A 27,471-nucleotide genomic window follows, 5' to 3' on the forward strand; every position below is an offset into this window, starting at 1 on the left:
TATTGGTCGATGAGTTTATTTGAATGGTAGTTTTTTAACACAATGTGGCGTTTTAAGCCCCGTGTTTACTATTGAAAACTATCTTGTCAACCTATCAGAGGCCTTCCTCTGTCTTTACAAAGACTTGTGTGCTCTTGAAGTCTTGGAGAATTCTCGAAAAAATTTCCAATCCTCTAACGGCGTATCGGTTTTTATTACTGTCTCAAAGTCTCCCAACCTCATTTGAATTTAGCTTTAGGCTTTGTAAACATTGAAAATTTATCACAATGCCTAATTACAACATGCAGTTGTTACCATGGTAACTTAATTGATCAGTGATCTCGGCTGAAACTGTGCCCTGACTAATTCAGTTTCATATCTCTGAGTCGAACAACCCAACCAGATGGACAAACATGTCTTTTGAGCTGTATTTCACACTTTTTGTTTCTATTCTCCTATTTCAGTTTAAAGAAGCAAAATCTTCCGATTACAAAAGCTCTGTCGATGTTTCTAACGGAGTCATAAGTTACGCAAATCTATTCTCGTTTCGTAATTATCAACTAAACGCGACACCATCTGAATCTCTCTTCGTTGATGGAGAAAAAGAATGCCTTCAAGCTTGTACAGAGAATCCTCATTGTCTATCGTTGAATTTCAAAAAAGTTCCTCAGCTAAATGGAACATTTCTTTGTAAACTCTTGGACACCAACAAATTTAAGTCGTTGGAGCTTTTTATGGCAAGTTTGGATTTTCATCACTTCAGTCTGACGGTAAGTATTTTTCAGTAAAAAGAGGTTTTTTTGTAAATATTTCATTTCGTGTGTAGATGCGAGCGCTTTCTTTAAAGATGGCAATCAGATTTTCTAGAAAGGAGCTCATATTTTGGAGAATTTAACTTGATTTATCTCCTGCTAAATAATTATTTCGGTTTTCCTTCATCTAAAGTTCCCTTCGATAACCAGTCCAGCTCGTAATTGCGCAAGAAATGGTTATTAAAATTTAGGACCAAAAAATTGCCTCTTTTACAAATATGATCTAAAGTTCTTTTTGATAACCAGTCGAGTTCGCAATTGCGCAAGAAATAGTTAATACACTTGGACTTAACATTTTTATGGAGGTGAAATTTTTCAGCAAGGTGTACCTAACGGCTCTCTGACGGCTTATGTATAATACTTTTCCTCCAGACTTAATTAATTATTTATGAATTTTGATTAAGCCGTCTTTTTTACTCGAGACATTATGACAAGACAAGAACAGAGAGAGGAGTCTTCAGAAATTCTCAGTAGAAATCTAAATGCAACGAAACAAATCGAAATTTCCGATGGCGTAAAAGCCGGCGTACAATTTTTTTTAGCTTCCTAAGTCTGCACTATTATTCCATGCACGGAAATCAGCAAATTTCGTTAGTTTTCATCAAAGCGATGTTTACATAATAGACGCTTTTCCCTCGTGAACCCCCAAAATGTATAATTTTTGATTTGGCCTTCTACTTTTATTCCATGCAAACTGATAGGTAAAAATAAAAATTAAATTGATTTATATTCAGGTAAGCAAGTCAGTCTCTAAGCTGCAAAGAATCGATATCTCGTTGGCAAATCGATAAGTCGTCGAGGGAAGAAATCGAACTTAAAGCTACGCGTGATTAAGATCATAGTAGAATTTCTCGAAATGTGACGTCACCGGATCTCGTGATTATCACGTGTTGAGCTTTTCCTGAGAAGTTTTTTTGGTCGATGTTGAATGCGTTTAGGAACATTATGGAATGAATAGTTTTAAAGATTTTGTACATACGCATTATTTTACAACCATGTTACGACATTTCAGTGTTCATATGTCCTTCACGAAGTTGTTTCGCCTTCCGCTTGCCTAGCCTTGTGAGGGTACTACAACTATTCTGAAGCCTTAGGCACCCAGACCTCCTGTCACCCTTATACGTTGGATTATTGATTCTCCCCAGGCCCCTTGTAAGCTCGATCCGTGCGAGAACGGAGGGACCTGTCACCCAGACAAGATGGCATACGACTTCAAATGCGCGTGCCCAACAGGTATCTATGGAAGGCGATGTGAGATAAGTAAGTATGGCATGTCTGCATTTTCAGATAAACCAAACATAGCTGATATATTTATTTCTTCCTCTGGTGTAGCTGTTTCTACTGCTGGTGTGTCCAAGACGGAAGGGGAACCACTGGAGTAAATTGTGATACATCAAAGAGCAAGAATTATCATTTTACAGGTTTTAAAAGGAAACCTCGTGCTTAGACTCTCTTGATTAGGGCTTTAATTCATCTCAGCAATTTTGTTTCGTATCAACTTTTTATTTTAGAGGCCAAGAGCTGTAAAGAACTCTTAGACGCTAGCTTCACCAAGAACGGCGTCTACAAAATCTATTTCAACAACTCTCAAGTGATCGACGTGTACTGCGATCAGTCTAGCAGAGGAGGAGGTAAAATGGAAAAAAAACTCTGTCATTAGGCATGAAATTCCCGAATTCAAAGACCTATGCCCTTAAGAAACAAAAGTCTTTATCCCCATCGGCATCTTTTGGAGCAATTTTTAACTGAGTTTCGAAAGAAATCATGGATCTCGTTGATTTTACCACAATTTGTTGTAAGATTGGTGCCGAATCTTGCGCAAAATGTCTGGTTGTCGTTAACTCTGGCATTCGTGGGAAACAATTTCTCTTGTATTTAGGTTGGACGATGGTTTTCAAGGTTGTGTCTAATGTTTCCGCCGACGGTAAGAGCAGTTCGCAAATGTGGTCTTCATCGGAGACGATAAATGAAAATACATCAGAGGCACTGAACATCGATTCTTCATTCAGAGGACATTACCAGAACCGCTTTGTGCCAAATTGGCATCTTGTAAAACCCAAAGAGGTAAGTCTGTCTTTAAAATCGCCAATGACAAATTCTCATTGTCATATAGGTGACTCTAAAAGAATTTCTCCCACAAATTTTGATACAGTACCAAGCACCGAAGTAATGAGTCGTTATTAGTCGATCCAACTCCAAATTCTCCAAACTCACATTATGAGAAATGTAAAGCAGGAAGTAAGGAGAACTGCTAATGGAATCTTGGGAGTGAAATGGTTATCAGAAAATTCCTATGACAAGTATACAGAACTTTAATACAACGCTCAGTAAAGCAATGGTCCAATGCCGGAACTGAAATAGTCTACTTGGATTCGTTGTTTGATTGGTTTAAAAAGATGGCCAATCAGATTTAAAACTGAAGCCCTTCGATATACCTCTTTACCAGACCCCTTCTTTTTTCGCATGATCACTTTTTCAATCACCATTACTGATGGAGAACTTCTAAGATGATCTTCTTCTAGACCGGTCATTATCTATTGTCTGTGGGGGAGAGAGGAGGGGGGAGGGGGGTAGGGGGGGAGAGGAATTTGGTTGCGCCACAATAAAAGTTACCTAATCCTCCATAAAGCTCTGTAGTATGCTAAACATTCCCCCTCCTGGTAGTCAGTTTTCTGAAGTCTCTCTATACTCCGTAAGCAACGACTGATCCCTTCTTGTATTCCCCCTGGAAACCATGTGATCCCCCAAAGGTCCTCCGAACCTCCCCCTTAACCACTTAATGATGTGCTTTGTTTCTTGTAGGCGCTGATAGCTTGGTACAAACGGAATGGCTCAGATCTCGAAACCCTTTCTATCGTATTCAACGCGACTAATTCTGACAACAAAAACTGGTTTTCCAAAAGTCGCATAATTCACTCTCCTTGGACAGATTTGGAAAGCGAGCGTCAGAACGTATTCTCGATCGAAGGCTGTTGCGGTGGAAGGGACTTCTACATTTCCAGAGATCATGGCGGCTGCCCAAGCGATGCAGGATGGCTGGCCGTTATCTCTACTGGCTGTCCATGGGAAAAACGACTTCCTCTCTTCACTGTTATGTACAGTAACAGGACGACATACACAAATTGGAATCAGTACGGTAAGAGTCGCGAATAAGCAACTACGTTCTTCGATTGAGTGTTCAAAATCACTCCTATTGGCTTATTAAAACACCTCGCGATAAGATTTGTCCCGAAAACTCGCGCCACTTTCTCATCAAATCCAGTTCAAATCTAAAACCATTCGTATTTTCTCACGCTTCTACCAGTTCATTCTGATCAGCTTCCGCTGATATTTTCCTTGTTCGTGATTGGTAGTTTTGATTACTTTGGTTTTGGTTTACGACACTGTATCGAAATGCGCTCCAAGGCACATGCTAATGCTTTGAAGATGCATACATATTAGCATTCCATGGAGGAAAGAAATGTTTTTATCTTCCTTTGCAAACATATAAATGTTTTTATCTCCTTTACAAACATATATATATATATATATATATATATATATATATAAAGTGTGACTTGATTTTCGTAGAACAGTGCTCAATACATAGAAGTAGAGCGAAGTATATATTGTGGGAGGAAAAAGACAAGTAAACTACAAGTTCATCTCTACAAGCCTGTTTCGTGGTCGCCCACTCATCAGGGGATTTAATGAGAACAAACTTTACCATTGCTTATAGACAATATAATTTGCATGATCTAACTAGTCTAATTTATGCAGCGCGAAATTGACAGTTTAGTTGTTGCGTAGGAGGACTTCGCTTTTAGCATTATAATTAGCATCCTCCCACAATATATATATATATATATATATATATATATATATTGTGGGGGGAAAAAGACAAGTAAACAACAAGTTCATCCCTACAAGCCTGTTTCGTGGTCGCCCACTCATCAGGGGATTTAATGAGAATTAAATCCCCTGATGAATGGGCGACCACGAAACAGGCTTGTAGGGATGAACTTGTAGTTTACTTGTCTTTTTCCTCCCACAATATATGCTTCGCTCTACTTCTATGTATTGAGCACTGTTCTACGAAAATCAAGTCACACTTTATATATATATAAACCCCTGAAGAGTGAAGCGATTCACGAAACAGGCTTGTCGGGAAATGTAGTTACGTCCTTTATTCCTCTCGTAATATTTATATATATATATATAAAGATATATTATATAAAGATATGTTAGATATAGCTCTTTGGCATACAAAGCTTTGCTTTCATGTCCAAATTGAGCACTCTAACTAGGATGAGTCATTGCTCTGCAATTGCGCATGCTCGCTAGTGTACTCTAGTTTGAGCACTCTGGCATGGCTTAGACGATACCACAAAGGTTGGATCGTTTGGGGTGACCATATTGGTTCTCCTCCATCCTAGCATTAGCACTGCACTGATGAGGCCCAGAAGGCCGAAACAGTACTGTCTGCAGTTAGTTATATATATATATATATATTAATTACGTGGGAGATCAAAACTTTCGATGATTTAGCTCAGGTCGTGAAAGGTTAAATTTTATCGTCACTTAGCGGTGGAGGAAGTGTCAGTTCTCCCAGTACTTTAGGGCACCGCCGTGGCCTGGGTTCGATTACCTGACCTAGCATTACATGTGGAAATGCTGAGTTTATTCTTGATTCTCGTCCTTGCTCCAAGGGTTTTTCTCCAGGTCCTCCGGTTTTCCTTCCTCCACAAAAACCAACAGTCTTGATGTCACATGTGGGTGAAATTTGTTTTTGATTCTCGCGTCCTTGCTCCAAGGGTTTTTCTCCAGGTCCTTCGGTTTTCCTTCCTCCTCAAAAGCCAACAGTCTAGTAAATTGAAACTTGGCCTAGAAACAGTGGAGAGGTAGAGCCATCGAGTGGAATTTTCACTGCTAAAAACTCCCATTAGGTATCTCATCCAACGCAAAGTAACAAAACAAAGAGTACTATTTATATCGCTGAGAATGATAGTCATTATTCTCTGATCTTATTGCACAGAAAATGTCGGAGCCGCAGATTTGTTTGTGGTGTATATTCGCTAATCTTTTACGAGATAAGGTAAGTTGATTGTTATGTTTCTTTGCAACGATAAATATTGTGAATGATTGGTGAGCACTTTTTTTGCATTCTTCGAATATGGTGTGCGCATGTCCAGAGAGGGAAAGGACCAGGAGGAAAGAGCCTCCAAAGAATACCCTCAGCTAAGGGGGGGGGGGGGGAATTAGCTTATTGAGAATAAGGGGGATGGGGGGTTTGGATGTGTGCAGCCCCCTTTGTTAAGTGCCACCCTGCCCCCGCTCCCCACTCCCCGTCCCCAACTCCCCACCCTCACTCCCCGCCCCCTTCCTCCATGAACCCGAAAAATTAAATTGAGCTCTTCTTGCACTGAGAAAAACCAAGTTTAAGGAAGTATTTAGGTACTAAAACGAGAACATGACTTTAAAAAGATGTTATCAGTCCTGTTAAAAGTGTGCAAAAAAAAGTTAGTCCAAGACCCCATGGACAATCAAACCCCAGATCCTGAGATTCCACTCTCCGACTCCATACCACTGAGATACAGTGAGCGCCATGGTGAGCTCGGCCAGGACTCGGTTTATCGTGCCTACTACAGTGATCTATTTTGATATATAAGGACAAAACAAATTCTCATTTCTTAACTCATCACCGCATTTTTTTTTTCTTTTTTTTTGTGATAGGTATCGCTGGAGTAAAAAAAGCATTAAAGCCTGCTAGTAGTAAAGTTTAGTCATATATTGATTTAGAATTTACTGGGTCAAAAGAGGAATATGTTATATGCAATTGTACCTTAAAGACTCTAGAGTATATATATATATATATGCATTACCCTCAAAGACTCTAGAGTAATTTCTTTTTATTATGTGCTTAAAGTAAAGCAGGATCGCTACGGTAAATTTTTTCCTCGAAGTTCTGTAATGGAGTAAAAAACAGAGAACTGAAAAGGCTATGGCCGACGCCAAAGTGAGTGTCAAAGAAATGTTTCCCAGAATAGCGTTGTGAAAAAAGGCGAAAGGAATCGATCTTGATAATTAGTCATAGTTAGGGGTTATATCTGGCACATTGGCTCTCTGATATTCGTTTTGAGGTTAAAAACGCAGTTCAGATAGTAACGTGGTAAACGTTCTCGTCAACTTGAGGACCATTCAGTGCAAGGTGCTTAAAGAACATTACAATATCATCGCTTGAATAAACCTTGCGATGAACTAGCATCTCGTCTAGGGGGCAGTAGTAATACTCTTGGCGGCTTGCAGCGAAACCGGGATAAGCTTCAACAGCTAAAAAAGACGTGAAAACACTACACTAATGAAATTTAAAGTAATTTAAAATTTGCTTAACCTACTTTATTTTGTAATCAAATTAAGTAAAATGTCGATTGTAAATAACATAGTATGGCTAAGAATGTCCTAGTGCGCATGGCTAAGGTTTGTCCTAGTGCGCTTGCCTAAGGTTTGTCCTAGTGCGCATGTAGCTACTAGTCGATGTTATATCTAATCCAAATAAAGATTTCTTTTGAGAAAGAATCAGGCCGAAGTTTCAGTTCACTGTAATCCTAAAAGCTGCAACATAGAAACACTTTATCCTAGAGAATTTTGTAAGTTGATACATAGTGAAGAATAGAATAGCACTTTTTTCCGTTTGAATTGAAGTAAGTATTGCATATGCCTCAGTTAAATCAGCAGATTGAGCGGCTTTATTACACGTCTGGAAAATTTCAGTTGGCTTTCAATCCAAGCTTTTTACCAACTGTCGATCGACAAGAAGAGTTTTGATTGCTGGAATTTTACTGTGAGTTCTGGAGTATATATATTTACCCTTATCTAGCTTTGATCCTAAGGCAGAGGTAAAGATTTCTTTATAGTTTAAGTTCCCATTTATGTGCTCACGGGTACCCAAGACATCCTTACCCCAGAGTTACCCTAAGCGAGCTAACTTTTCACTTATTTCTTTACAAAATTTAGCCGAGGTTGTGTTTAAATTTACATGAGGTTGTGAACTCGTCTCGTTAGGTGAGATAACTCGGGGGGGGACGAGTTTTTTCACCTCGGCAGGTAGGGTAACCCTGGCAGGCGGGCCAGCTTTTTCTCAAGGAAACACCTTCTCTCGCCCACCCGAGACGAGACAACTCGATCAAAAAATGCATGCACACGCTATAACCAGAGCACGTGCGTATTACAGCTATTCTTTTCCTTCCGTACGCCACTCTGTCGATTATTCAAACTGGCCTGGCCGAACAAGGGTTAGCAGATGTTAAATGTCATATAAACGTTCCGTAGGGTTGTTTCTGGGGGGGGGGAGGGTTGTCTCGGGTACCTGAGACCATGTAAATGGGGCTTAACTCTGGGACTCGTAAACGCACTGAAGGGCAGCTTTAAGGCACATTGATATTAACGAATATAGACCACCATAACATCTGCGATGCTGATGTTTTCTGAAAAAAAGAAAAAAATCAGAAAGCATCCTTAATGAGACTATTCCGTTATAATTTCAAAGAAAAATAATGGCACTTTAGCTGAGTGAAGTGCAAGATAATTTTCTTTTATCAGATGAGTTGGAAATGTAAATTGGCCACTGATTTAAAATCACAGGTATGAGTTTCAGACCAAAATATCACTCCATTCAGCTCAATCACCCCTTTATTGCATCCAGTTTGAAATCACAAACCTCAGTCGCTCAAATACAGGTTTTTTTTAGTCTCTATCAATATATTGTTAATCTGGTACTGACCTGTTTTGAAAAAAAGTTGCAAAAATTATATTTCATCTTTCTCCAATTTGATTAGTTACTTTAAACAAGGCTTGAAGTCTTGAGTTGTTGTTATGTTTTAGGAAATATTTCTCATTGGTTGAGGGAAAGATGCATAGCGCAAAAAAATGGAGCGATTTGTGAATGAATTGCACCGGCGAGAGCCGTTGAGGTTACAAGGATCACCAGTGATTTCAAAATGGACGTAATAAATGTTTTTACCACAATTGGAAGTAATGTCGCAATCTCATCGGCCAATTTGCTGTTTTCGATAAGAGTACAGATAAAGCTGCTTGTGCCAACGTGTCACGATCCTGGTCACGCACAGAAGAAATTCGCGTTATTTGACGTCGATATTGTGGTGAAAACATATCGACAATGGTTTAGCATGCATGGTCTGTTCTCTTATTTGTTGCAGACTCGCTCGTCCGCGCTTCGTGAGTCCACAAAATTTTGACCCCCGAGATGACTAATATCGTTGCCGATAAGAGTACAGACTACGCTAAATCACTGTCGATTTGTTAAATTGACAATTACCAGCCGCCTTAATTTCCTCTTACCAGTGCGTGAGAAGCTGGAGTAAGTCCTCAATTTACTGTACAATATGGTTGTTCTCGTATATTTTTTCTCCCAGTCACAATTCGTGGAAGTCGTGGCAAGCCATCCAGCATCTTTAGGGCAGCCTCCATGGTTCCTGACGATGTAGAAGTCTCTACTACCACAGCAGCCTTCGATAGAGAAGCGTTAATGGGGTTCAGTGTTGAGATCTGTCCAGGGGGAGTCAGTTACGCGAGTTTCTGAGAACCAGTTGATGTTGTCAGAGTTTGTAGAGTTGAAGAAAATAGAAAAATCTTCTGATCCTCCTGTGTACAGTGCCACTCGTGCCTGGAGGTGAGAAACATGCATGAATCCAAAAAGGAAAAAATAGTGGAAAGTTGGAAACTTTCGAACCTGTTGGAGTGCGTCTCACTCCCAGAGATCCGAGTGGTGCGCATCCTCGCCAATAAGGAGGTACTGCTCGTACTCTACAAAAATGCAGTTAGGTTTAAAATTCATTTATTTTGAGTATAATCGAGAAAAGTTATTGCAGTTTAGTTTTACGATATAAAGCTTTCTCACAGTTTCAGACATTTCCTGGGCACCCAGGAGTTTAAATGGATACCAACGGCAACGAGAAAAATTATGGAGGTTCCCCTGCGACATACAGAGTCAGGAAGACGATATGACGAAACAGTCTTGTTGTGTTCTTGGACAACTTCACACGTAACTCACGATTAAATAAAAATAAGAAAAAAAGAAAACGGCAATAACATTGTTTGTTTTTATCCGAGCGCGAAACAAGAGATGCGAAACAATATCACTTAGCCTCGTTTTCAACCTGCAATTCCACTCTAGATATCTCGCTTCTTTTACCACTCAGAATGCGAGAATTAACGATAATCTAAGTCGCTTTAAGCTACAGCTGAACTGGAGTGGAACTGAACTGCACCAGTTATTCTTGTTTGCAAACTAGACCACTCAATAATAAATATCCTGTCGCCATTATTGTTTTCAAAGATTGGAAAGCCTAAAAAATCTGTGCAGATTACCTGATCTTTATTACGAGAGTCTCATTCATAACATGGCTGCTGACTCAAGCCTTTAAGTTACCAACGATTATCAATTAATTACAAGTCTACCTCTGTAGGGTTCACAGTCTGCCAGTTCACCACCATGCGGTTCTTGTAATGAGCTTTTAGATTTGATTTGGTGTTCAGTGCTTCTGGTTTGTCTTCGTTCAAAGCACTCGACGACGTCCACAGCTCGTGAGGAATGGTGGAAACACCGGACACCAATTTAAAAACCATCGTCCAACCTGTAGAATGGAGGACAGTTGGTCATCAAGAGAAAGGAAACAAAGTTGAAAAAAATTTTACGATAATTGTTCGTGGTTGGTACGTTTGTATAGGTAATAGTTTGTCTCACGATGTAGTCACTTCCGATGTAGATTGCGATGTTTTCTAGCGATGATAAGGTCAAATACATACGCATTACCTTTCGAACATTTTGGCACAGGAATACCACTCAATTACACTTCAGAGAATGTGTTTTCGAATGAAAAAATTCATCAGCCTGAGTAGGACCTCAGAAGTTCAAGTTTAAGATGGCAGACGTAAATGAAAATAGAGCGCATTTCGATCAAGAGTTATAAATTTAAAACTGAAGTAATCACGACGGCCAATCAGAAGAGAAGAAAATATCATTAAGAGCCAATAAGAACTGAAAATTAAAACAACCAATTTGCATAAAGCGCGGAAAAACGCGCGCGACCAAGTTATCAGGCATCTGATTGGTTGAAAAAATACTGACGAATTCATTACCTCCCCCTCTGTTGAACTGGTCACAGTAAACACTTATCAACACTTCTGACTGGCGAGGCTTGATTAGGTAAACTCCACTCAAACTATATCCAGCGTTGATCAATTCGACACAGCTTTGATATGTTAAGACAAAATAAAATTCAATGACGGTATGGTACATGCAAAGACCTTGGACAAGATTTATGAATGAAAGTATAGGTGTGACCCTGATTCAACCAACATGGATCAAAATGTAGGTGTTTTAAGCTGTTGGTATCGTGGTTAAGGAGTTTCGTTTATCAGCACTCCGATCTGTGACCGTTTATGGTGACCATTGCAAGAACAAAAAATATTTTAGTGACCAAATTTGCGGCGAAAGTTTGTTTTTGGTAGTCACGTGGCAAACTCTCGTGTCTCCACCGCTCATATGAAGTTTATGGTGTAAAGTTAATTGGGAAAGACGATGGCTTAAAGTATCATATCATTTAACATAAAGTTTCCTTTCCACTATTTTTTCTCAGAAAGAAGTCAGCACTTGAAGAGTTTCGTTTTGGCGGGAAAAACTTTGGAAGCTACATCTCATTACGAGTTTCCACGAGTCTTTTTCCAGTAAGGGAAGGTACGTTTTCATTGGGGGGGAAGGGGGGTGGGCCAGGGAATTTTTAGAAATTTTTTTCCAAAAAAGTCGTGGCCCTCCTACTTTCCAGATTGGATTAATGCATGACCGTTCATAAATGCCTGAACAAAAAGGATCTGACCCTCCCCCCACCTCCTCCAAGACAAAAATAACCGGAAGTGAAAATAACTGACCGGAAGTGTTGCTCATATAACCGTGTCTGCGCACAAAGCAGTTAATTGCGAGGCGTTGCACGGTTAAAACTTGAAAATGGGCAAGGATGTGCGAGGAATAGGAAGAGAGAAATGCGCTTTTGGAGAATGTGAGGATTTCATGAGGTCAGATGGTAGGCCTAGCCACAAGTTGCCGATGAATCCCAAAAAAGTTGCCGATAAAAGTGTCCAAAAATTGCCAAAAAGTTGCTGAAAAGTTGCTGAGTTTCCAAAAAGTTGGCGAAAAGCTGCCAAAATTTTTCTGCTTTTCGTACCTTTTTGGGGTGTTAAAGATTAAAAATTCGCACATTGCTTCTTATCAAAACTTTGTTTGTCAAAGTCCAATGATAATATCAAAGGTTCTTTCTATTTCACTTGATCAACAAATAGTCACTGTAATTGTCCGCCATCTTGAAAAACGTGCAACGTGATATCGCTGACCTCGTGATAAGGCATCACAAAACTCAACCCATAGGGGGGGGGGGGGCTAATTATTGTATTTCAGAATAAATTGAATAAATGTCTATCGAAAACTGACCAATGTGGCTCAAAACGTGAAGAAAGTGGCTTCAGAGAACCTCAAAAAGCCAAAAGTTGCCGAAAATTCTAAAAGTTTCCAAAATTCTAGAAACTTGCCGAAAATCTCAAAAGTTGCCGAGCAACTTGTGGCTAAGCCTATCAGATGGAGTAGCTCAAGTAACGAATCGTCACCGGACACTAATTTTATACCAGAGCCCCGCGCGGAAACATTACCGACGTCAAAATATGGACGAAAGCGAGCACGGGTCGAGAGAGACAATTTACGTTAGTTGGGACAAGATAGTTTTTTGACATAATATTTCGACATCTGTTTAAAATGATTTAGATTGATTTAGACTGGTAGCTTTGCTTGCATATATAAGTTTTAGGTTTCTATACACTTCGCGTGTTTGGTAACAAATAATTAAAAGTCAACTAACCGACATGGAGTAGTTTTTTCCTTGCCGAAAAAAAAAACAAACTGTGACCCTCCCCCGGCTACTTATCAAACAGGTTTGACCCTACCCAAATTGTACAGTATTTATTAATGACCCTCCCGTCCTAAGCCCCGGCCCACCCCCCCCCCCCGAATAAAAAACGTACCTTCCTTAACTAGCATTTTATTTCTTGCGACCACTATCTGATTTTAGGTGATCAATCTGCGAACTTGAAAATTACGAGCCTAAAGTCCTTTAATCTTTACATAAAAAAGCGACTATTTGTCCTAAGAACTAAACAAAACGGGTTATGCCACCATGCTAGTTTGACCAGCTGTACTCTCAGATTGTGTTCAATTAAAGGTACCTTGAACGCTAGTTAGACTCATAGCGACCTAATTTTGATCTTTATGCGCAAGTCGTCTTCATGAAGATCACTTTTCAAATGTGTTTACTTACAGATGTTACAATGTTTTCCTTGTAGACCTGACGGGCAGGTGCATTTAAAGTCATACTGCCCACTCATTGGGTAACAGGTCCCTCCGTTCAAGCATGGTTCGTTCTGGCAAGGGGACTGGAGAGAGACGACAGAATAAGTAAAAGTTTGTTTCAAGATAATTTTTAAAATTGCAGGAAAAACATAAATAATTATGAAAACGCGTTTCGGCTGGTAAATGCGAAAAGGAGAAAAGCAGATGATGATGATGTGTGTGTGTGTGTGTGTGTGTGTGGGGGGGGGGGGTCTTAAACATCCATGCACGCTAGGATCTTGTCATGGTATTAGGCTTTTACGTCTACCGGTTAAAATTGAGGCGATAGTCACCCAAAATGACCTGTCTGGAATAAGAACAAATTTTACAGTTAAATTTCTCTGCGACTTAAGGTTAAAATTTTTCAATTTTTACGCCTAATGGCTAAATGTTTTGGATGTTTTCTCCCAACAGTTTATCCAAATGAGACCCTCTGAAAAAAATACGGCTTTAGAACTCCCAGAGACCAGAAAAAAAAGAAAAAAATTGATGGGTGCCATATTAATAGCCGTCGACTAGGTATTCTTTCCACTTGGTCCCTACGATAAAAACTGACGGACTGACAGTGGTCATGGCTCCAAAAATTGCGGTCGTTATGGAAACTAGAAGCAAGACAAATGTGAGAAACTATAATTGCGGTTTACATCTAAATTACAAAAACCTAGGTAATGAAAATTACTAGCAATTGTGATGGTTAAGTTAAAAAAATGAAATATATTGGTTTTATCTTCTTACACACCTAAGGTATACCATTCCGGTATAGCTCCCTATTCGTTTATCACAGAAAACATATTGTGGTGATGGAAGAGAGAAATCCTGATACCGAATCTAAAATAAACTTACCGTAATGTAGTCAAGAGTTCGACCTTCAACCTCCCGTTAATTATTTTTGGAATGACAAAGCGCCCTTGGTTTTAAATAAAAGAACGAGATTGTTTATATGTCTTACCGTGAAGCTGTAATGATGAAAATCCTTGCTCACATCGAATAATTTCGGAAAGATAAATTTATCAGCGTCAAGTAAATAGCAAAGAAACTTTCCGCTATCCTCAGGGGCTATCTTGAAATTCACAGACTGGCAGTTTGAAGTGTTAATACACTGAAAAAAACATTCCTTTTCGCTTGCAACTTCGTGACATACGTTTGATGAAGAGTTCAGCCGATAGCGTTGAAAAGGCACCGGATTACCAAAAGAAAAATATCCATTCGAGTTATAATTCTTATAATTTGTTAACTCGGCCGCGCTGTACACGAAAAGAAAAGGATATAAAACGAAGAGGAAGCGATTGTAACTCTTGCTGACTTGATCCAATTTCATCTCTACGGAGAAGAGGTAATCTGTGAAGAAAGTTCTGTAATTACGCGTGTTTGACTAATCACATTTTCCTAAAGAATAGTTTTGTTTTGTAAAAGATAAATAACTCATGATCAGTGAACAAATGAATAATTTCTAGCAGTCGGTATGACGTCCATATGAAGTGTTGCAACGACTCGTTGGCGTGTGTGACCTTTTTTCTTTGTAACTTTCATGCTTGCAGGCCAGCATGTCCTCGGCGATACCGATGCAGTGCTATACCAACTGAGGATAGGATAGGATTGGATTGGATAAGGATAGGATAACTTTATTTATACACGGTTTTTCCATCAGTTGACTTAGTTAATTCTATACTACAAACCTATCTATCTAACTACAGTAATAATTTGATAACAACAATTCAAATAAAAAAAAAAAAAAAATTCTGCTTTTCATGGAGGCTGTGTCTAAAATTTACGTAGGATTAAGATCTTACTTTAAATTGTGGCGACTTCATTTATATTTGAAATCAGTCAGCGAAGACGCTTGTCTTAGGTCTACAGGAAAGTTGTTCCACAATTGAGCTCCGCTGTATAAAAAACTTCTCTTGAGATAGTCAGTTCGAGGTTGTGGGAGAAATAATTTGTTTTCGGTATTCCTTAAACGATGAGCACTTACGCTGTCACGATATACAAATCTTGATCTCAGATAATCAGGTGTCATACCATGTAATGTTTTATACATTAGGATAGATTTCTGTTCCAATCTTGGATAGTAGAGTCTTCGCCACCGTAGCGCCCGGAACAAATCATCCAAATTACTATCATAGCTCGCTGACATTAGGGTGCGAGCTGCCCGATTTTGCAGCCTTTGTAGTCTTTCAGAAAGGCCTTTGTTACAGTTTCCCCACACTACGTTACAATAATCAAAATGTGGTTGAATAAGACTATTATAAACTTTAATTAAAACATTAAATGGAGTGAGATGCCGAATTCGTTTAATCGCACCAATGGCGCAAGCTATCTTCTGAGAGACGTTTTCAATATGACACTCCAAATTTACATTTTCATCGACATAAACTCCAAGGGATTTAGCGGAGGTTACTTGTTCGATTGCGTTTTCGTTTATAATAAGAGAGGGACTTTCCGTAAATTGTGATAACTTCTGCCTTGATGCAATAAGCATGAACTCCTTAAGAGCTAGCAAGCCAGCTGGGAGCTGGTCATTATGTTGGTTCGTATTAAACCCGTCGAGGTGAAAAATGAATGAATTTCAATATATGAAAATGATATGTGTGCTGCGATTTCATGAAATGTGTGAAAGCGATCCTCGCGGTAATGAACCCTACTTATGAAGTAGCGGAAAAATTCAGGCTCGTACGGTATTTGAACCAATGACCTCTGCGATGGGTTAAAATCTCGTGTGGGTCTGAATTTTTTCCGGCCTTATTTCCACTACTACATAAGTAGGGCTCATTACTGCGAGGATCACTTTCAAACATTTCAATTCAAGTGTGTTGAATCTACCACGCGGGTCTCGTAAATGCAAGAAATCCGTACGTTTTAGCCTCGTTTTGCAAAATTTTAATATCATTTCTAAGTGTTGATATGTCCTAAAAGTATTGTTCAAGAGGAGACGTTAATTTTCATATCATACAATTTCAGAAATTTGAACACAAAGCTTCACAATGTTTTGCTATTTAAAATTTTTTCTTGTGTAAACAACAACAACAAAAAAACAATTCAAACACACTAAATCCAGTTGTAATTTGTACTCGCGTACTACATGAACATGCCCACATATTACGCGTATGCGTCTGTTGATATTGATTCTTTCTTTACTCCTTTACAACTGAATTTAAAATTTGGGGATCTAGCTCTGTTCTGAAAAAAAAATGGTTGATTACAAGCTTACGTAAGTGACACTTGCTAGGCGGTCAATCCTTAACTTTCGTCATTCTTTATCACTTTGCTAGCGAATCACGTTAAACTACGCAAAACAGATCCCGTGTACAAAGTATGTACCTTTGGGATGTTCACTTTTTTTTTTTTTCTTTTTAATGCACACATACACAATTTACATTACATTGGCTAATACAAAAAACGTGATGCAGCTAGGAAGAAAAAACAATACAGTACAATACAGAATAGAGAAAGAAAAGAAAAGAAAAAACAAGTGAAAAAGAATAAAGGACAGAAGAAAAAAAAATAAAAAATTACAAAATATCAATCAAAAGGCACCTAGAGTTACTTACAATCTACATCATTACAGTAGAGCTTACGTTTAGCTATAGATATATCGCTTCGAGTCTTTACCTCCTTTTTAAAGTATTGATCTTTCGAAGGGGAGAAGCAGAATTCGTGAAGAGCACATTTCCCTATTTGCCATTGCATCAACATTTTATTTTGGAATTCTTTCGAAATTGGTTTTTTCTCAAGACACTTACAACTGTGGACATACTGTTTCAAAAGAATAACAAATAAGTGTAGTCTGCGTCTTGGGTATTCTGATAATTGATGAAAGTCGGGTATTTCATTAAAGGTAATTTGCTCGTTAGAAAGTTCAATTTCGGTCTCGTTTACGCGGTTAAACCACCTTAACGCTTCATAATAAAAAGATTTTGTCTCGGAGCAATCCAGAAAAGTATGCTCTATTGAATCTGAATTAGGGCAAAAGGTACAAGTTGAATCATCTGTTAATCGAAATTTGTGCAGTTCTTTTTTGATTACTATAATTCTATGCAATGATCTAAATGAAAACTGTCTTAACTTGTTGTCTCTCGTTGATTGATATACAAAAGAAAATTTGTTTTTCCATTCTTTATGAGTATCGGCAAAATTGACTTTCCAGGTTTTGATGCCAGTTGGTTCTACTGTGGGGCTTTTGTTAAGTATTTTATAGTAGTGTTTGCAGCGCATGTGTGCCAAATCTACGAGATTGCTTCCAGGAAACAAAGATATCGTAGTAGTGTTCAGTAGCTCATGCAAGGGAGCTTCACATTCCCTGGCTTTTTTCTTCAAGTCAGTTGGAATAGCTGCTATGAGTTGGAAGTAGTGGAGATAATTTGTTTTTATGTTGAACTTATTTTGAAATTGTTGGAATGTAAGAAAGTTTCCATCAGCATTTAGGATATCTTGTATAGAGAGGATGTTCTTCTTAAACCAAGATTTCCAGAAATGCGTATTTTTATCAATAGTTATTTCCTCGTTATTCCATAGCAGGAACTTTCCATACGAAAATATTTTCGTCTTATCTTTAAACTCTTAAAAATATTGTAAAAGCTCCCGATAGAAAGGAGGTAAACCATTATTTATGGAGGCGGCATTATAGTTGCATTTAAGAAGGAATTTTAATCCCCCATAAGTATTGAAATAATAATTTGGAATTGCTTTCCACGAGTCGGTGCTGCTGCTTAATAACCGACTTATCCACGCTAGGCGCAACGATTTTACTACTACAGAAAAGTTTACGAAATCGAGACCTCCTTCCGCAAGAGGTTGGTACATGACCGTTCTTCTCATTTTGTCTTTTTTGTTTTTCCACAGGAATGACAAAGAATAAGACAAAGAACGGCTGCGAGAGGAGACTACAATAATGTATGCTTTAAACGAAAACTATATTCTTCTTCATGCTCTCGGTTTTCGATAGAGTCGCATCATTGAATAGAATCTCGCATTCTGATTGCTTAACGAAGCGAGGTATTTAGCGTGAAATTGCGAGTTGAAAGCAAGGCTAAGCGAAATTATTAAAAACTGGATCATTGGATAATGCAGTTCAAGACTTTTTATTGGCTTAGCCATCATGGTATATGAGCCAATATACCATAATCTACAAATATGGTCAGAGTACGCATCAGCTTAAAATCAAAAGGGAGCTAAAAAATCCGGTTTCTTCTTACAAAATAATAATTTCTTGAGGGCGTTTTTAATAAAACAATTATTCCACTGGCGCTTGTTGGATAGGAGATGATTATAGCCAACTCGGCGCTACGCGCTTCGTTGGCTATCTATAATCTCCTATCCAACGCGCGCTCGTGGAAAACTGTTAGTTGTTTCGCATCTACGTCACTAAGCACAACAACTATCGTCAGATTGCTACAAAGTTTGGTTTCTAAGTGAACTTAAAATGTTTTCAAAACAATTGTCACCTTCTAAAGAGCAAAAAGAAACAAAGCGTTTTCAAAGTGAGCCTGAGGTTCTTCCTTGTTTTGAACTAACTTCAAATTCTTGGAGAGGCATGAAAAACCTCTTTCGCTCGCGACAACCCGGAAGCAAGAAAATCCTGTGAACACGGCCCAGAAAAAACAATCTCCGAGCTAAAAGGTCACGCCAACCCGGGTTCAATATCCATCTGCAGCCATAATCTTTTAGAAAAACAACAAAGGATGTCAAGCAAGTTGGCTGGGTTTTCACTCGTATCACTACGACTGTCACGGCTGCCAACGCCACAGGGAGCCCAGACAAGCGACGAGTCTGGTTGTTTATTCGAAATATAAAGGAATGTATGGGAGAATATTGAAGAGTCTTATTAACGTAAACTTATATAAAGGAATGTATGGGAGAATATTGAAGAGTCTTATTAACGTAAACTTATATCATGAAGTATAAATATAAATATAAATATCTGAGTCAAAGCTCAAAACAAATGTAAACTTACCTCACTTGCTGTGTATTGCCGTTCCTGTGGCTCTAAATGGCGAATTTAAGCAATGTGGTGAGGTTTTCGTCCACTGTTATAAGAAGTCTCCTTCTTATAACGTATAGTACAAGGAGATTGACCTAATTAAAAAATCATCATAGCTTACCGCAAAATATACTACAACAAGTTCTAATTACCGTAGAAACTGCACATCTGCTTCATTGCCAAATTCACAACCACAATAAAAAAGGTAAAAGAAACTGTAGTTCGATGAAAACGCCAAAAGGAATAAGAAATAATCAACCTGCTTATTACAATTTTTTGCATTGATGGCTTAAAGTAAGATAATATTTGCATTCCTTTTTCTCAACACTTAAATAAGTGTAAAAACGCACTTGATTAAAATTCTTGCTAGATTTCAATTTTTTCCTTTAACATGGAAGATCTATGGATATTTCCATGCACACGCAGGGTCTTAATTAAAAATTAGAGAAGCAGGAGGACGGGAAGAAGCAGCAGGAGAGGCTGTCTGAATGAGCGAAGCTCTTTCGTGGAACAAGCTTTGCTTCTAGGGGGGGGGGGAGTCTGGTGGCCTGCCCCCCCCCCAGGAAAAATGTAGATTTTTAAACCCTCTTAAGATGCTATTTCCTCTTATCGGAGGTACAATTTCGTTCCCAGTTGCTGATTTTAAAACAATGCATACCTTACTGGTTTTTTCTTTGAATTTGGTTAGCAAGCAAGTAAGGTTTAAATCAAGAGCTCAAACCATTTTACTCCTCAAGTGATATCAAATAGGTCTCAATCTACCTCCCCAAATGATATACACTGCAGTATGAACTTTCAAATGAAAGGAGGGGGTCAATTTCGGCAGTGAAAGGGTTAAGTCTACTCATCAACTCCGCTGTCTCCACTGTCATCACTTTCCATGCTTTTAGCAAAAGCACGAGAGATGAGAAACCTTTTTCCAACCAGTCTGTCGGCGACCGGCACGCTAGATGGAATTTACTCAATAACGGCAAAACTGACCATGTCTTGTTTATTGAACGATTTCTTGAAAGGAACATTTTTTTACTTAAGCCTACCTTAGATTGATCGATCGATTGATGTAATTGTCATTTGTTTGTCAATATATGAAACTTGATTAAGTTAAAAATTAAATTAAATATCAATTAATATGCCATCTTTGTTCCCTGTACAGTTACAAATTATAGTGTTTCTACCTACAAGGAATTGGTTAAAACGGAAATTTGCATTTGTTGTAGCAGTAATTTGATACTCGTGTCGACCCATATCATGATACGATAAACATCTCCAGTTTGCATAGCAGTTCATGTCACAAAAATGTTTTTTTTCCCATAAATTAAGTTCAGTTTATCCGTTAAAACAATTTGACCAAGTTTTCTTTCCACCCACGCCTTTCTCGATTATTTTCCCAACATATTCTTTAACTCTTAGAACAATAATTTTCGTGCATAGTAGTGCTTATACGCAGCCGCAGGTCGTCGCTAGAACCGTTAGATGGCGTTGATTTCACAGATTACAGCGAGCGCCTCAACTCCTACTTCGTTTCAAACAGCATCGGTCAATACGCAGACGATGCTACAGCAGCAGTTAAACGAGAAGCAGACAAGAAGAAAGTTGCCGTTACCATAGTCCTTGATCGGTAAGGCAGCATACAGTACGCTTAAGGATCTTTCTTTACCAGATTAACCAGCTCAGAAAATATACGACGAACTCACTGAGATTTTGAAGATCTATTACAAACCCAAGGTAATCGAAGCTGCAGAATCCTATCGTTTTCATTGCACCTTCCAGAGTGAGAATGAAAGGGTAACTGAGTACGCAAACAAATTTAAACGCTTAGCGGTGAACTGTAATTTTGGTACTTACCTTACAAGAGCCTTGAGAGATCAATTCGTGGGAGGAGTGAGAAGCCAAGCTACAAGGAAAGATCAAGCTCTTAAGATAGCTCAAGCAGATGAATTGGCAGAGAGAGAGAGAATCCAGAAAACTGCAGATTTGAGTGCGGACACTTCCAGTGCTAAAGTTCATCCTGTGCATGCCGTCCACAAGAAACCTACTCCTCGCCAGGGAAACAGTAAACAAACGGCTGTTAAAACTAAAGTTGATGGAAAACAATGTTTTAGGTGTGGGTCTTCACAACATATGGCAGACAAGTGCCGTCATGTCAAGTCTATATGCAGCTCAAAAAGAATGGACTCCTTGCTAATGTTTGTTTAAAAAAAAAAGAGAGAAAGTAGTTACAATACAACTCACCAAGTTCTAGCCACACTAGCTCAAGAGGAAATTCCTTGTAACGATAAAAAGGACACTGACAATCTTTTTATGGTGTACATGAGAAGTGTGAAATCGTCGGGCAGTCCTACAACTATCCACCCCTTTACGCCCTTAAAGTTACTATTGAGGACATGGAGGTTCCTATGGAGGTTGACACTGGTAGTTCAGTAACCTTGTTAGGGTCTGCAGATTTTTCTACTGAACTGGGAGGTAAAATTGAAACACTCAAACCCTCCACAGCCATTCTGAAAAGCTATACGGGAAATGTCATCGAATGTCTGGGGGAAAAGGACATGAAAGTTCAGATTGGAAATCAAGTTGACACCCATTTAATTCGTGTTGTTCATGGGCCATCACTCCTTGGTCGCGACATGATGTCTAAGTTTACATTACCTTGGCAGAATATTTTCAGTACTGTTTCAACTACAGCTGAGGACATTGTATGTCAATACCCTGATTTGTTTAACAGCAACACCGTGGGAAAACTGAAAGGCACTCAGGTGTCATTGCGGGTGAAAGAAGTAAATCCTGTATTCACCAAACCTCGAGTTTTACCTTTCGCGATTCGATCAAAATATGAGGAAACCCTTCAGAAATTAGTGGAAGAGGATATCATTGAGAAGGTAGAACATTCGGAATGGGCCTCACCAACTGTTCCTATTGTGAAAGCAAGTGGTAATCTGAGAATTTGTGGGGATTACTCTGTTACCATTTACAAATTTTCAGTCTTTGAGCCATACCCAGTACCAACTCTTAAGGAAATGTTATGCCAACTTTCAAGGGGGAAGAAATTTACTAAGATAGATCTTTCCCAGGCCTACCATCAATTGGAACTTACCCCTGAAAGTAGAAAATACACTACCATCAATACACATATGGGTCTATACCAGTACAAACGCCTAACCTACGGAGTAAGTAGCGCAGTATCTATTTTCCAAAGCACCCTGGAAAACGTTTTAAAAGATCTTCTAGGTTGCTGTGTGCGCATTGATGACATACTCGTTTCTGGGGAGTCAGATGAAATACACTTAGAGAACCTACATCGGGTTTTACAGAGGTTACAGGAATGTGGACTGAAACTTAACCCTGACAAACTCCATTTTAAGCTTGATGAAGTTGTTTACCTAGGCACGACAATTTCTGCAGCTGGAATTTCACCTACCAAGGACAAAGCTAATGCCATTCAGAAGGCAGCACCTCCAGCAAGTGCAACTGAACTGCAATCTTTCCTGGGAAGTGCAAATTTCCTTCGTCAATTCGTGCCAGATTTTGCCTCACCCCTGTACAGGTTAATCCGTAAAGGGACACCCTGGGAATGGGGAAAACCTGAACAGGACGCTTTTGATAAGATCAAAGCAGCTTCATGTTGACTCGATTTTACTTCACTATGATCCTACGGCTTAACTGGTTTTACAGTCTGACGCCTCTTCTGTTGGCGTGGGAGCTGCATTACTTCAACCTGGGCCTGAGGGTTTTTTGCAACCGGTCGCTTATGCGTCCCAAATTTTGAACAGTGCAGAACTAAACTATTCTCAAATTGAACACGAGTCTTCAGCCATTGTTTTGGAGTCAACAAGTTCGCCAGTACTTACTTGGACGACATTTCAAACTCTTCACTAGCCACAAACCTTTGATTACCTTACTTGGAGAGCATAAACCTGTGCCCCAGCTAGCTTCAGCCGGAATCAAACGATGGTCGTTACTTCTCGCTGCTTATGATAACACCATCGAATTCATTCCTGGTAAAGAAAATGTGTATGCACATTTCCTTTCCAGAAAGCCAATTGACGCTGAACCTTCTTCAGCAGAGAAAGTAACTGTAAGTGTGATGTTTATTGAGGGAGATCAGTTTGTGAATGCCCCATTGGTGGCTGTGGAAACCAAAAAGGATCCACTACTCAGCAACGGTTTTACACTACACTCAAAACGGCTGGCCAGAACACCCCGAACAGGTATTTCAACCCTATTACAGCAAACGACTCGACCTTTCCCATGAAGATGGCATTTTACTATGGAACTCTCGTGTTGTGATACCAGAGTCACTGCGTAGCATTGTACTCAAAGACCTGCACGCCGAACACCTTGGTATGGTTAAAATGAAGCAACTAGTGTGGAGGTATTTATGGTGGCCTGGAGTGGACAAAGAAATAGAGGGAACTTTCAAGTTGTGTACGGCTTGTCAGGAAGCGGCTAAAGCACCAGCATCATCCCAACCTGCCTTGTGGTCATGGCCAGGGGGACCATGGAAGTGCCTTCACTTAGAATTTTCCGGTCCCTACTTGGGAAAAACGTTCCTTGTGGTAGTGGATGCTTACTCTAAATTGTTAGAAGTAATACCAATGTCACATGCCACTTCTGCTAACACCACTGTTGCTTTGAGGTATGTTTTCAGCTATTTCGGTTTACCTGAACATCTTGTTACTGATAATGGCAGCCAATTCCCCAGTGCAGAATTCCAGAAATTTCTCAGGGATAACGATATACAGCATACCTTTACAGTTCCTGGGTACCCTGCAACAAATGGGCTAGCAGAACGTTATGTTGGAGGATTCAAGGAGAAGCTGAACAAGATTGAAGATACAGGCGAGCCTTTACAGGCTAAACTAGATCGGTTCTTATTGACACACAGGGCCACGCCTACTTCATTTGGCAAATCACCTTCTGAATTACTCATGAACAGACAACCTAGATCTAGAATTAGACTCAGTGCTTTAAGAAGTAAGAGCACTAAACAAGAAGTTAAAGTTTTTCAAGATAACCTGGACAACAAGCCAAAGTTTATGCCTGACCAGCCAGTTTTCGTGCGTAATTTCGGAAAAGGAGCAATCTGCTTCACCAGTGGTGAAGCAGACAGCATGGCGCCCGGACGGTCGCCACTTGACTGCAGAGCATCTGTGCTATTTTATTTAATTTGCATCTTAACTTTGGATGCAACAAACAATTACGAAAGCGTAGGTAATTATCCAGCCATCCGAGATGATTAAGATGAATTTGCCATCGAATATTATCAGCATCGAAGATTATTAAATCCATGCACGTGGCACGTTTCCGACAGCGGCCATCTTGGTTTCTTCTTTCAGCGCAAGTTCATCGGAAAGAGAGTACCGTATTGCGCCTTCCAAACAGCTGAGTTTAATATATCGCTACTCGTCGCGCATGGAGACGTCCATCCTCATCCCGGACCACGAAACGATGCACCTAACAAACTGAGCGCAAGCTCTTGTCAAACGACTGTCATGAGTTCAAACGCTAGGACTTCGGATAACACCTGCCTCTTACCTACAAAACGCAAACCATGGCTGGCCCACTTCAATTGCAGAAGTATTATGACTCACATCGACGAACTGAGGCTAACTTTTCCAGATGTTTTCCCTCTATTTATCGGAATTTCAGAGACCTGGTTAGACGACTCCATCTTGGACTCAGAAATTGAATTATCGGACTATTCTGTGCACCGTCATGACCGGAAAAATCGTAGGGGAGGTGGAGTGGCAATTTATGTACTGGAAAATGTGAAACACACGGTAAGAAGGGATTTAGAGGATGATTTTGAAGCCATTTGGATAGAAATGCAACTGAATAAAGTGAGATATTTAATTGGATGCGTTTACAGGGCTCCAGACGAATCCCTGGAGGTTTTTAACTATTTAGATGATGTTATGAGGGATGCGACTAAAAACAATTTGGAAGCCATTGTCATCGGTGATCTCAACTGTGACATTTTTAATACCTCAAGGCAGACAGAGAGACTGCTGGAATTTACCATGGTCAATCAGCTTGATAAAAGAACCAACGCGTGTGACTTCGACAACAAGCACCCTCATTGATGTGTTAATCACCTCAACACCTAGATTGTTTAAAAAAGCAGGTGAAATCAGTATTGCTTTCAGCGACCATTATCCCATCTACGGTGTCATGCATGGCTCGGCAACTCGCCCGGACAAACATCGGATCATAACAACGCGCTCCTGGAAAGACAAAAATGTAAATGATTTTATAGCTAACCTGAAGCAAGCTCCATGGTGCCTGATTGACTCTTTCAACGACGTTGACGACATGTGTTCAGCCTGGGAATCGCTGATGAAATCTTTGATTGACCAACATTTTCCGCTAAAGAAGAAGCGTATTCGTAGACAGAGGCACCCGTGGCTTGACAGTAGTGTTCTTAAACTCATGAGAACGCGCGATCAAGTACACAAGAGGGCAAGAAAGTCACGACTGTCTTCGGATTGGAATGAGTATAAATCCCTTCGAAACAGAATCACCGCTATAAACAGAGAAGCCCGGAAGATTATTTCAAAAATAAGCTCGAGGAAAACCGCAGCAAGCCTAAGGCCTTTTGGGACACAGTACGTCAAGTTTTGCCCTCCAGGAAAAACCTCAGAGATCGACAAGTTAATAGTCGATTGTAAAGACCGAACGTGAATAATTACAGACCAATTTCCATTCTTCCCTGTATCTCAAAAGTGCTTGAATCGTTTGCCAACACTGATCTTCAAGGTTTTACAGTAGACACCGGCCTCATCACTGACCATCAATTTGCATATGCCAGGTATTCGTCTACCACAGTTGCGCTTATCGTAGCCGTTGATTCATGGAAATTCGCCATCGACAGGGGTGAAAAAGTTGTCTGTACTTTCTTAGACCTAAGAAAAGCTTTCGACGTAATTGAACATAACATCTTGATCAGTAACTGTCAAAACACGGTGTCACTGGAAACGAACTTGGATGGTTCAAAAGTTACCTACAGGGAAGAAACCAATTCGTGTCATACGGAAGTGTCGAGTCCGAACGTCGTTTAATCACGCACGGAGTTCCGCAAGGTTCGGTTCTAGGACCTACTTTATTCCAGATTCATATCAACGGTATCACCGACACTTGCACAGATAGCGAAGTAGTACTATACGCCGACGACACAGAAATCCACGCCAGCGCAAAAGATGTAAGTGCTGCAGAAAAACGTGTCAACAAAGATCTAGAAAGTATTGCAACATGGTGGAATCAGAACGGTTTAATCAGTAATCACAAGAAATGCAAGGCTATGTTGATTGGATCAAAGCACGCTGTTAAAAACACCCGAGCGTTACAGATTATCCTCAATGGAAAACCAATGAAACAGTCAGATTACTTTAAGTACTTAGGAATTTACCTCGATCATTGTCTGACATGGTGCAAACATGTAGCCTATATACAATCTAGGGTTTACCCTAAACTAAAACTGCTTAACAGAATTTCATCCTTTCTTAGTCTCGATATTTTGCTCAGGATCTACAAGCAGACTGTATTACCTTTGTCAGACTATGGTTGTGTTGTATGGGGAGACTGTAGCAAAGAGAATGCCCAACGTTTAGAGCGCCTGCAAAACCAAGCAATGCGAATAATATTGCATGCTGATCGTAAGACATGTACTCAGGAGATGCGCGCCAAATTACACCAATTATCACTTCATAGTAGACGCCTTTTCATCAAGCTACGGTATGTTTACAAGATAATTAACAACATCAACTGCCCTAAGCAGTTGACAGGGTACCTAGTGAAACGATCACAGAGACACTGTCGAGCCTTTAGAGATCCAACATTATTAGATCTACCACAAGTTAAGACCAAATGTGGACAGACCTCGTTTAAGTTTTCGGCTGCGAGTGCCTGGAACAAACTGCCTAGAGAGATTCGCGAGCTCACAACACTCGCACAATTTAAAGGCAGAACTTTCACTTACCTCGTAAACATGGACAGCTTAAATCATATTTGTACAATTTAAATGTAATTTTTATATATAATTTTTCCATTTTAGATTTGTAATTGTAATTCTTATTGCTTGTAATTCTTTTTAACTGGTCACCGATTAATACCAGTCGATCTATATTTTGATCGACTGACCGGTTTCTTACTAGGATAAATAAAGTTATTATTATTATTATTATCATTATTATTATTATTATTATTATTAAAATGAGTACCTGGAAGGATTGAAGGAATAGTCAGTCCTAGAAATTTCGATATCCAAGGGGGAGACACTC

The 27,471-nt window shown here is 39.5% G+C and overlaps 1 protein-coding gene and 1 pseudogene across 2 annotated transcripts; one reads left to right on the forward strand and one right to left on the reverse strand.

The window, feature by feature from the left end:
• The first annotated feature begins 321 nt into the window (after positions 1-321).
• On the forward strand, positions 322-7,346 carry LOC148726320 (uncharacterized). The gene is made up of 7 exons (XM_088727058.1): positions 322-749; positions 1,937-2,051; positions 2,303-2,422; positions 2,671-2,855; positions 3,594-3,927; positions 5,806-5,865; positions 6,504-7,346. The coding sequence occupies exons 1-6, from the start codon at positions 393-395 to the stop codon at positions 5,847-5,849; spliced, it is 1,155 nt and encodes a 384-aa protein (XP_088583184.1). The 5' UTR covers positions 322-392; the 3' UTR covers positions 5,850-5,865; positions 6,504-7,346.
• Positions 7,347-8,263: 917 nt separating this feature from the next.
• Positions 8,264-15,938, reverse strand: LOC148726321 (uncharacterized; annotated as a pseudogene). The gene is made up of 5 exons (XR_015989174.1): positions 14,171-15,938; positions 13,147-13,265; positions 10,929-11,134; positions 10,248-10,423; positions 8,264-9,453 (listed from the first exon to the last, which is right to left on the reverse strand). The product of XR_015989174.1 is annotated as an uncharacterized LOC148726321 (transcript).
• Positions 15,939-27,471: the final 11,533 nt, after the last annotated feature.

Source organism: Stylophora pistillata, chromosome 7, assembly GCF_964205215.1.
Source record: "Stylophora pistillata chromosome 7, jaStyPist1.2, whole genome shotgun sequence".
Classification (NCBI taxonomy): domain Eukaryota; kingdom Metazoa; phylum Cnidaria; class Anthozoa; order Scleractinia; family Pocilloporidae; genus Stylophora; species Stylophora pistillata.